The sequence below is a fragment of the Drechmeria coniospora genome, chromosome 03 (assembly GCF_001625195.1).
Source record: "Drechmeria coniospora strain ARSEF 6962 chromosome 03, whole genome shotgun sequence".
Lineage (NCBI taxonomy): Eukaryota > Fungi > Ascomycota > Sordariomycetes > Hypocreales > Ophiocordycipitaceae > Drechmeria > Drechmeria coniospora.
In genome coordinates this window covers 9,234,244-9,245,419 of record NC_054391.1, presented here as the reverse complement: position 1 = coordinate 9,245,419, position 11,176 = coordinate 9,234,244, and the positions used below count along the sequence as shown (strand labels likewise).

Below are 11,176 nucleotides of genomic sequence, written 5' to 3'. Positions count from 1 at the left end.
TGCGAGGTTCGACGGAGCTCGATGAGGCCGCGGGAGGTCAAGGCTCGGTCGATGCAAGGTTCGACGGAGCTGTATGAGGCCGCGGGAGGTCAAGGAGAGGTCGATACGAGGTCGATACGAGGTCGATGCGAGGTCAAGGAGAGGTCGATGCGAGGTTCGACGGAGCTGGATGACGGCGCGGGAGATCAAGGCTCGGTCGATGCTAGGTCGATGCGAGGTTCAACGGAGCTTGATGAGGCCGCGGGAGGTCAAGGATCGGTCGATGCGAGGTTCGACGGAGATGCATGAGGCCGCGGGAGGTCAAGGCTCGGTCGATGCGAGCTTCGACGGAGTTCGATGATGATGAAGGAGAGAAGAGGCATGGCAAGAACGGGTTGGTGTTGCCACCGAACCAAGTATCCACCAGGCAGCGTGCCGAGACTGCCGCGCACTGTACGGGAAGCACGGAGTACAAGCACTCGGTATGTGCTCTAAGTTGCCTAGCAAGCACCGCTAGCAACTAGCAGGTACCGTTGCCAGACAAATTCAACGGCGCAGTCTTGGCGGCGCTACCACGACAAAGTGAATCGACATTTTTGGCATCCACCTTGCTGCGTGGACCTGGAAGTGGCATAATAACAGCTGGATACCTGAATTAATAGCCGCCGCACTGAATGGGCCGCTGACTGCAGGTGCTTGTGCTCTGTCAGTCATGGCATGGCATTGCCCGATGCACAGGAACTTGCAGTGCTTACTCGCGGCGGCCCAGCAAGCATCACCACGAACAGGTGTTGCGACAGATGCCCGTACTGGAGCCGCAGCACCGCAAGTACCAGCGTCTGGAGGACCTGGCATCGCTTAGGGGCATCGCACTAAGCAGCACCTGATGTGGTGGCCTGGCGAGACAGCCCATTGGTATTATACTGGAAGACTTGTGGTTGCAGGGGTTGCAGCAGAGGCCTAGATTCCGGCCTCATCCGACGCTAACATGGCAAAGTCTTCCGGGCCTGCACGTTGGCACCGTGGGTACTTTGACGGCGATAGTGTCGTGTAGATTGTGTCTTGGTCCGTTGGTGCCTGTTCCGCCATCTCCGGCGCTGTAAGCAGGGCCTGTACTGGAGCGGCAGCATCTCCAGCGCCAGGCGTCTTCAGGCACTTTGCGCTCGACACATCACCTCCAGCGCAAGAGGTACTGGGCGCTCGACAGCTGCACCACCCCCTCTAATCGACACCTACATCACCCTCCAATCGACATATATTACTCTCCAATCGACACCTGCATCACCCTCCAATCGACATCTGCATCACCCTCCAATCGACATCCATCACCCTCCAATCGACATCCATCACCTTCCAATCGACATCCATCACCCTCCAATCGACATCTACATTACCCTCCAATCGACATCCAACACCCTCCAATCGACATCCATCACCCTCCAATCGACATATGCACCACCCTCTAATCGACACCTATTTGCACCACCCTCTAATCAACACCTACATCACCCACCACTCGATATCTACTTAAATCACCCTCCAATCGACATCTACATCACCCTCCAGTCGACACCTGCGTCACCCTCCAATCGACACCTACTTGCATCACCATCCAATCAACACGTACATCAGCCCTCCAAATCGACACCTAAATCACCCTCCAATCAACACCTAAATCACCCTCCAATCGACATCCATCACCCTCCAGTCGACATCTGCATTACCCTCCAATCGACACCTACATTACCCTCCAATCGACACCTACTTGCATCACCCTCCAATCAACACCTACATCGACCTCCAATCAACACCTACATCACCCTCCAATCAACACCTACATCACCCTCCAATCAACACCTACATCGCCCTCCAATCAACACCTACATCGCCCTCCAATCGACGCCTACATCAATTGAAGACATAGTCCGAACAATAACGTAAGCTATTGAGAATTTTCACCGTATACGTACAATAAAAGTACATGGTGAAAATCAACATTTTTGCCTACACCTGTCGCTGCATTAAATCACGCAGCTACAATGGTTACAGCTCTAATCGACACCTACCACCACCCTCCAATCAACACCTACATCGCCCTCCAATCGACACCTGCTTGCATCTCGAATCAACACCTACATCACCCTCCAATCGACTGCATTACCTCGAATCAACACCTACATCACCCTCCAATCGACATCTACTTGCATTACCTCCAATCAACATATACAGTACATCACCCTCCAATCGACTGCATTACCTCCAATCGACACCTGTTGCATTACCTCCAAACAACACCTACATCACCCTCCAATCGACTGCATTCCCTCCAATCGACATCTGCATTGCCCTCCGATCGACACCTGCATTACCCTCCAATCGACACCTACTTTCATCACCCTCCAATCAAGACCTACATCACCCCTCTAATCGGCACCTACTTGCAGCACCCTCTAGTCGATACCTACATGACCCTCCAATCAACGCCTACATGACCCATGAATATATAGATCCATCTGCTCTATAACGTTTAGTTACCTCCATCACCCTCCAATCAACGCCTACATGACCCATGAATATACAGATCCATCTGCTCTATAACGTTTAGATACCTCCATCACCCTCCAATCAACGCCTACATTACCCATGAACATGAAGATCCATCTGATCTACAACGTTTAGTTACCTCCATCACCCTCCAATCAACGCCTACATGACCCATGAATATACAGATCAATCTGCTCTATAACGTTTAGATACCTCCATCACCCTCCAATCGACAGCTACTTGCATCCCCCCCCAGTCGACACCTAACGTCACCCTCCAATCAACGCCTACATCACCCCGACACCTACATCACCCCGACACCTACATCACCCCGACACCTACATCACCCCGACACTTACATCTCCCTCCAATCGGCCCCTACGTCGTGGTGGGCTTGGAATTACGGTGGATGCTTGTGGCTGCAGCGCCTGAATGAAGCGCCAGCCGTCCGCTCCGTGCGGATCCTCATGCGAGGTGCAAGTGTCTGCACGAAACCCGTGGCCGGGCAACCATCACCACCACCCAGCGAGCACAGCTGGTGGGCGTGGAATCACAGCGGTGCCGCGCTGAGCCACGGCGCCCGACCTGACGAGAATCACGCAGTACCCCCACCACGTGATGCCGGCCAGTGAGAGCCGGTACTACGTCGTGGTGGACGAAATCAATCACCTACAGGACCAAACCCACATGCAATTCCGGCACCTAATTAGCACTCCAGATGCTCGTCGCTGCGGCGCCAACGGCACAAGTACGAGATGCGACGGTTACCGGTACGGTGGGGTGGCAGAGAGTGCCGGTTCCTTGTAGCATCAATAGTGGCGCTGCCAAGATTGAATCGTCACCTTTGCCGGCGGTTGACAGCGACTGCACAGAGGACCCGCAACGTTGGGTGGTGCATTGCGCGGAGAAATTACAGCACACGTGGCACTGTACGGTAATGCTCCGTACAGCGTGCCTAGCGCGTGGGTGCTAGGTCGCCAGCGGCCTAGCGAGCACCACTAGCACCCACCAGCAACCACCGACCAGCGCTGTTTACTTGGGCGCGGTGCTGCGCCTGTGCCGAGTGCGGGTCCAGCACGCATCACCACCACCAACCCCCACGCGCACCTACTTGCAGCGCTCGCACCCGCGATGGACTTGGAATCACGGCGGTTGCCCGCACTGGGCTGCGCGTGCGCCGGTGCTGCACGGCGTGTTGGCCGGTGCGTGCGCGTCGTGGCCGGGTTGGTGCTAAGTAAGGCATGCGGTAGGGGACAAAAATAGCAATGCATTCATTCTCGGCGCCTCGAGTTATGTAAACAGACAACTAATATTATACAGTACAGTTTTCCCAGTCTTGCCTCGGAGAAAGGCTCCCCGGCGCGCAGGCACGTTCCCGCATGGCCCCCGCTCGCCCTCGAACCCTGCCTGGCCTGTTCGTCCGAGCTGAATGATGGCCGCCGGACCGCGGAAAGGGTGGTCGTGTGTATCAATATGAACCGCATAGGCGCCAAGGGTCGACGGTAGGCCCTCGTGGGGCGCGTTGCCGGCATGCGCATGAAGGGAGAGGTAAGCAAGTACAAACAGTCATGGCTTCGTATAAGCCTGAGTGAGCGGCACGTTCTGGCCGTTCGCGGCGGGCTCGCCTTCCGGTACCGCCAGAGCTAGAACAGCTTGGCGAGACCATACTTTTCGAGACAGTCGTCGCAGCCATTGCAGCCAGCTCCGATGCATTGCTTGAGACATGTGGCGAATTCGATGAGAAGCTTCTGACCCCTGAATTGGTCCAAACCCGCAAAGGCGCAGTTGTCATCGACGGGTCGCAGCTCCGCGGGAATGGAAATGGGTGTCGACGAGGACGCCAGTATCAACCCGGCCTGGGCGACCATCATGACGGCGGCGGATTTCATCTTGTCGCTTGTGATGAGGGCGAGATGTCGACGGTGCGATGGTGATCAAGTGGAGGAGAGGGTAGAGCGAGGGATGGTGCGATGATGATCGAGTGGAGGAGACGGTAGAGCGAGGGATGGTGCGTTGATGATCGAGTGGAGGAGATGGTAGAGCGAGTGATGGTCCTTCTCGACGCGAATCCGCCGAGTATTTATGCTCGAGGCCGTGGCCGACGGTGAGGTCGTGGCCGACGATGAGGCCAAGTCCGACGGTGAGGCCGAGTCCGGCCGGCGCACCTGCTGCGGACGCCTCGCGTTGAATTCAGCTGGCTGCGTGTCCCGTCGTCGATTGATGGTCCGTCCTGGTGGGACGGCAACGTCACCGTCGGCTTCGGACGAAACGGCCTAGGCAGCGCGGCAATCTGCCGAGTTCTCGACGGCGTCCCTCGTGTTCTCCGCCGGGGCTCCATCCCTCCCATCTCGTTGCATTGTTGCATTGTCGCCTCCAGCTGGCCCGGCCAGGACTTTGCCTCCACTCGCCGTCGTTTCGATTTATCCTGTGACGTCACGCGGCCGGGCGCCCGAGGTAGGAAGGCAACGGGAACGACGGGGTGACGGGGTGACGGCGCGTCGTCTCGCATATCGAGAGTTTGCCACCGATTGCACGGAGCGGCCGTCGGTTTGCAGGCCATGGTGGAACCTGGTGGACTCGGTCGTCGAGCGGCTGTACAGTAAGTAGGCGCTGCTGACCAAGCAAATCTCGACTTTGCCTACTCCGTACCGTATTTATTATTACTTGCTTACATACACAGTACTTGAGTGGATACCAGGGGCACGTGCTTGTAGTTCCGGGCCAGTGCTTGTGCTCGGAAGCTGGTATAATCAATTTGCAATTGGTTCCTTTTTATCATTATTGTTATTTTTATTTTATACCATGGCAAATATTACTGTACCTCGTCGTTCGGGGCACGGAGTAGCCGTGCTTGTGCTTGTAGTTGCAAGTACATGTACTTGCGGTGCGGAGTAGTCGTCGCATGTTGAATATCTTGGATGGTTAGTGAATTGCACCGCCCGGCGCGGTCGTCGCATATAGGATGAGTAGTAAATTACACTGCATGGCGCAGTCGTCGCATATTGGATGGTTAGTGAATTGCAAGTACTTGTACCGTACGGATACATACCAAAGTACAAGATGATGCACGGCTACGGGGCATTTGCACGTGTACCTGGGGCGTACAAGTACTTACTTGAGCGTACCGTAATGATAGTAATGCTCTGTACGAGTACTCCGTAAGTACTTGCAGCACGGAGTATTAAACACGGTACTTGTACGCCGTACTCTTACCTAGTTTGGGCATTGCCAAGACTGGTTAGTTGGGCTCAGCCAACAACATACAGTACAGTACAGATACAGTGCAAGTACAGTGCAAGTACAGTGCAAGTACAGTGTACCGAGTAACGAATTGGCAACGAGAAATCGTATTGTACTTGTGCTCCGTACTCTTACCTAGTTTGAACATTGCCAAGACTGGTTAGTTAGGATAAGCCAGTGAGGTATCATTTTCAAGGCATCAACAATATACAGTACAGTACAAGTACAGTGCACCTACAGTACAAGTGCAGTGCACCTACAGTACAAGTGCAGTGCAACTACAGTACAAGTGCAGTGCAACTACAGTACAAGTACAGCACAGCTACAGTATAAGTAGTATGCAACTACAGTATAAGTTCAGTGCAACTACAGGACAGGTACAGTGCAAGTACAGTGCAGCTACAGTGCAAGTACAGTGTACCGAGTAACGAGTTGGCAACGAGAAATCGTACTTGTACTCCGTAGTCTAACCTAGTTAGGGTTAGCCACTCAGGTATTATTTTCCAAGCATCAACAATATACAGTGCAGTACAAGTACAGTGCACCTACAGCACAAGTACAGTGCAACTACAGTGCATCTACAGTGCAACTACAGTGCAAAAATAGTGCAACTACAGTGCAACTACAGTGCAACTACAGTGCAACTACAGTGCAACTACAGTGCAACTACAGTGCAACTACAGTGCAACTACAGTGCAAAAATAGTGCAACTACAGCGCAACTATAGTGCAACTACAGTGCAACTACAGTGCAACTACAGTGCCACTACAGTGCCAATACCGTACATCTACAGTGCACGTACAGTGTACCGAGTAACGAATTGGCAACGGGAAATCGCGACCCTGAATCGCACTCTATTACTCCATACGGCAGGCGCAACCGCAAGCACACTCCGCAGTAATATTGCTGCAACTTCCCACCGTCCCTCTGCCACGCGTCCTCACCCGACGACGTCCCATCGACGTCCCATCGACGTCCATCTCGACAAGAACCAAAGTCGGGAGTCGACATGGCGCGCTTCGGGCGGCCGAGGTGCCTGACCTGCTTCTACTGCGGCACGCGGTCGACGCTCGCCGACGACGGCACGCACCGCGACTTTCTCTGCGCCCACTGCGATGCCACAAACTATCTCGACGAGGTGAGTCCGTCCCTCGTTCCACGGCCCCTCCGAGCCGGGTGGCGACCGGCGTACGGTCGTCGTCGTCTTCCTCCTTGGCTTCCCCCCCCCCCCGTCTCGTGCGTGTCGGCTCACGGCGAGGAGAACGGCGAAATCACAGATCCCCCCGTGGCGACGGAGCTCGAGGCGCCGACGACGCACTACGCCGCCCCCCGCCCCTCTGCGCCGACCGACAGCATCTTCTGCCCGACGTGCCTCAAGAACCAGCACCTCTTCACCAAGTCGCTGGCCCAGTACCTGCCCGACGACCCGTCCGATCCCGAGTTCGTCCGGCTCGAGCGCAACTACTACCGCTACCGCCGCGGTCTCGAGAAGCGGTACCCGCAGGTCTGCGACGCCTGCGCCGTCGAGGTCGACCGCCGCATCCGCCGGGCCGGCTACACGGCCAAGACGGACCACCTGCGCCGCATGATGGAGCTGAGCCGCGGCCCGAGGCGGCCGGCGCGGACGCGGGCGCGGACGACGCTCGATTGGGTCAGCAACCTCGCCGCCGCCGTGTGGACCGCCGGCTTCGCCCTGCAGATGCTGTGGCACCTCGCCGCCGCCGAGCGAGTCCTGCACCGGAGCCGTGGCGGCACGCGGCCCGTCGACGAGACCTTGGCCGTCGCGCTCCTGCACCGCGTCGCCGCCGCGCTGCCCCGTGCCGATAGCCTCATGTCCTGGAGCATCACGGCGGCCTTGACGTCGGCCTGGTGGAATCCCCACATCGTCCAGGTCAACCGCGGCTTCACGAGGCATCTGCTCGGCTTCACCCAGTGGTACTCCTTCCAGGGCCTCGTCCTCTTCTTCAGGCTCGTCTTTCGCCGCATTCTGACCATGGACGGGGGGCACGGCCAGTCCGCCGGCGCTCAGCTCTGCGCCCACGCCGTCATGGCCGCCGTCATGGCGCTGGTAGGTCACCCTCCGCTTCGCCATGCCGCGCCTCGAGCTGACGCCCAGCACCAGATCTATCGCTTGGCCACGAGGTCCATCCGTGTCGACACCTCTCCACTCTTCGCGACCGGCCATGCACCGACCTTGAAGGGGCGGCCGAGGTCGCGCACCACCGAGTCCGCGGCCGAGGAGCGGCAGAATGATTCCAAGACGCTGTCGGACCTGCTCGACGACGCCCTCGGATCGGCCAACGGGACACCCCAAACACGGCCGCCCCGGTCTCGGTCCCCACCTGTGCTGGATCGTCTCGGCATCGACGACACGCCGACGCGCCCTCGACAGGCGCCGACGCAGTACCCGGTGGAGATGGACTGGTCACCCATCACGCCGCAGCATCGGGCCTTTGTCGACCATCCTTCGCCGACGACGGGCACCGGCCCGTTCGAGCAGTCGGCCGTCCAGGACGCGCCCAGCAGTCCGTTCTGGTACAAGGTTCCGGCAGCGCCGCTGAACCCGGCCCAGCGGCTGCGGAACCCGCCGAGGGCGCAGGAAGCCGCGCGGCAGCGAACCGTCGACGCGGACCCGCCCGTCTTCAAGAGGCAGCGCGGCCACGTGCGGAAGAAGACGGAAGAGGCCGGTGCCGGGGTCGAGTTTCGACAGCCAAAATTCTTCGCACCCGAGAGCGACGATGCGAGCTCGTTGGCCGATCTGCTGAGCCAGAGCTTTCACCTGAACCCGGACGACGAGGAAGAGGAGGCGGACGACATGAAGGTGCGCAACCGAGGGGCGAGCCGCACGATGCCGACCGAGACGGCCGCTTGCCCGCGAACCACTTCGCGCGGTGGCCTCTTCCTCCGCCTCGGTCTTCTTCTGGCTTGGCTTCCCACCATGCTCATTCGAATTCCCCACCAGCTCGCGTGGCAGACGGCCATTCTCGTCGTCGCCGGCATCGTCGCCCTCGACGCCAACGCCGACGCGAGCGCTGACATTCCGCTCGAGCGTGCCCCGGGTGCCGCCGCCTATCTGAACTCGGCCCTGGGGGTCGCCGAGCTGGCCGTCGTTTGCTGGGTAGCCTCCGAGCTGTGGAAGGGCGAGGCGACGGAGCTCGTGGGACGATGCGGCCTCGGCGTGCTGGCGACGATGCTGGCGCACCGGGCGGCGAGGGGTGTCGTGCTTATACAAGCATAGCATGGCGATGCATCTTGTCTTTTTTTTTGCTTATTTTTTATCCGTCGGATGGGCGTTCTGGGGGCGAGCAAACAAAGTGCTGCACGAAAAGTCTTTGCACATGCATCGTTGGTTTGGGTTTGATCAAGCATCCGCGAGCGTCGAGGTAAACTGAAGCATGTGTATGCATGTAATTATGCCTGGTACGGAGCACTACTTGGATATCTCTCTTGAGCCCGTGGTGATGGTCGGCGAAGAGTATCAAGACTTGGCCGTGTCCGCAACGGTCCGGTTCGGCGCGGGAAGCTGGTGGGGCACACGGCAAGTGTGGAGAAACCCCGGACGGAGGCGTCGAGATCGGCCGAGCCCCGCGCGTCCCCGAGCCGAGGCATGCGGGCGGTACGTATCGATAGGTATCGTGGTATCATCGTTGAAAAAGACAACCGCACCCCCTCGCAGAAGCCTCTCCTGGATTATTCTCTGTTTCTCCTCTCCCCTCCCGTCCTCTCCCCTCCCCTCCCTCTCCCTGTCCTCGACAGCGCAGGCGACGCCGGCAACGGTCCTCTCCTCTTCATCACGCCCCTCATCACGGCACTCCGCCATCAGCGATCGCGACGCTGAGACATCGCGTCGAGATGGCGCCTGACCCGAAGCTCGACCTCGACGACGGCATCCCCTGGAGCGAGCCCGCGTGGCAGCGCAACGTAGCGTCGCCCTACTACAAGCCCTCGCACCGCCGTCTGCGGGACGCCATCCGTCGGTACATCGACGCCAACGTCCTCCCGCACGCGCTCGAGTGGGAGGCCGAGGGGGACGTCCCCGTCGAGGTCGCGCGGCGGTTCGTGCAGTCGGGCATCCCGTTGGACGACGTGCCGGCGACGTATCGTCCCTCTCACGTGCCTAACCTCGCGGGCGTGCCTCACGACCAGCTCGACGCCTTCCACACGCTCGTCATGGCCGACGAGATGGCGCGCATCGAGGGCGGCGTCGGCATCGCCCTCGCCGGCGCCTCGTCCATCGGCGCGCCGCCCATCATCCACCACGGCACCGAGGAGCAGAGGGCGCGCTGGCTGCCCGGCTTGTTCACGCGCGAGACGAGCTTCTGCCTCGGCGTCACGGAGCCCGGAGCCGGGTCCGACGTGGCCCGCATCACGACGACGGCGCAGAAGACGGCGGATGGCCTCTTCTACGTCGTCAACGGGGCCAAGAAGTGGATCACCGGCTCCCCCTGGGCCTCCCACATGACGACGGCCGTCCGCACCGGCGGCTCCGGCGTCGGTGGCATCTCCGTGCTCGTCATCCCCATGGACGCCGCCGGCGTGCAGGTGCACAGGATCCACAACAGCGGTCAGAACGCCGGGGGCGCGTCCCTCGTCGACCTCGACAACGTGCGCGTGCCCGTGGCCAACCTCGTGGGGGCCGAGAACGCCGGCTTCGGCGTCATCATGCGCAACTTCAACCGCGAGCGCTTCCTGCTGGCCGTGGCCTGCAACCGCAAGAGTCGCACGTGTCTGGCCATGTCCTTCCAGTACGCCATGCGTCGCGAGACGTTTGGCCGGCCGCTGCTGCGCAATCAGGTCATCCGCCGCAAGCTCGTCGAGTTGGCCCACCGCGTCGAGGCGCACTGGGCTTGGCTCGAGCAGCTCGCCTTTTGCGTCGACGCCGCACCCCTCGGCTGGCAGAGCCCGGACATTGCCGCCACCGTGGCCCTGCTGAAGATTCAAGGCGGCCAGATGGTCGAGCTGGCCGCTCGCGAGGCCCAGCAGGTCTTTGGAGGTGCCGGCTATCAAAGGGGCACGGGACCCGGCGCGACCGTTGAGCAAATCAGCCGCGACCTGCGCATGTTGGTGAGTGTCTCCTCTGTCCTTGCCGAGAGTCGAGCCGTGCAGCCTTTGATCGTCTCGGAGATGCGGACTGACAAGCACCATCCACTAGGTCGTCGGAGGTGGAAGCGAGGAAATCATATCCGACCTCGTCATACGACAGGAGCTGTCTCTCGCTGCAGGGGGAAGCAAGCTGTGAGATGGAACAGAGCCGTCTGGGTTTTTATTTCAAGACGCAAAATCAACAAAAGCTCCATGACATTCTCGCATGCTTGTTTTGTGTACCGGTGCGTGAGCGAGATTCAACCACGTCTCGTGCGATCTGGTCAGCTCGACCATGTCATGGCAAGCCAACATGTGCATGGATGGAAAG

General features: G+C 59.1%; 5 protein-coding genes across 5 annotated transcripts; 3 read left to right on the top strand and 2 right to left on the bottom strand.

Moving 5' to 3' along the window:
- Positions 1-21: 21 nt before the first annotated feature.
- Positions 22-288, top strand: DCS_08165 (uncharacterized protein; the record flags this gene model as incomplete). Its single annotated transcript, XM_040805445.1, has 1 exon — positions 22-288. The coding sequence occupies one exon, from the start codon at positions 22-24 to the stop codon at positions 286-288; it is 267 nt and encodes an 88-aa protein (XP_040655549.1).
- Positions 289-4,166: 3,878 nt separating this feature from the next.
- On the bottom strand, positions 4,167-4,412 carry DCS_08164 (uncharacterized protein; the record flags this gene model as incomplete). The annotated part of the gene is made up of 1 exon (XM_040805444.1): positions 4,167-4,412. One exon carries the CDS (start codon positions 4,410-4,412, stop codon positions 4,167-4,169), a length of 246 nt encoding a protein of 81 aa, XP_040655548.1.
- A 191-nt stretch (positions 4,413-4,603) lies between these two features.
- Positions 4,604-5,083, bottom strand: DCS_08163 (uncharacterized protein; the record flags this gene model as incomplete). Its single annotated transcript, XM_040805443.1, has 1 exon — positions 4,604-5,083. The coding sequence occupies one exon, from the start codon at positions 5,081-5,083 to the stop codon at positions 4,604-4,606; it is 480 nt and encodes a 159-aa protein (XP_040655547.1).
- A 1,689-nt stretch (positions 5,084-6,772) lies between these two features.
- Positions 6,773-9,001, top strand: DCS_08162 (uncharacterized protein; the record flags this gene model as incomplete). The annotated part of the gene is made up of 1 exon (XM_040805442.1): positions 6,773-9,001. One exon carries the CDS (start codon positions 6,773-6,775, stop codon positions 8,999-9,001), a length of 2,229 nt encoding a protein of 742 aa, XP_040655546.1.
- Positions 9,002-9,615: 614 nt separating this feature from the next.
- Positions 9,616-11,002, top strand: DCS_08161 (acyl-CoA dehydrogenase; the record flags this gene model as incomplete). The annotated part of the gene is made up of 2 exons (XM_040805441.1): positions 9,616-10,827; positions 10,916-11,002. 2 exons carry the CDS (start codon positions 9,616-9,618, stop codon positions 11,000-11,002), a joined length of 1,299 nt encoding a protein of 432 aa, XP_040655545.1.
- Positions 11,003-11,176: the final 174 nt, after the last annotated feature.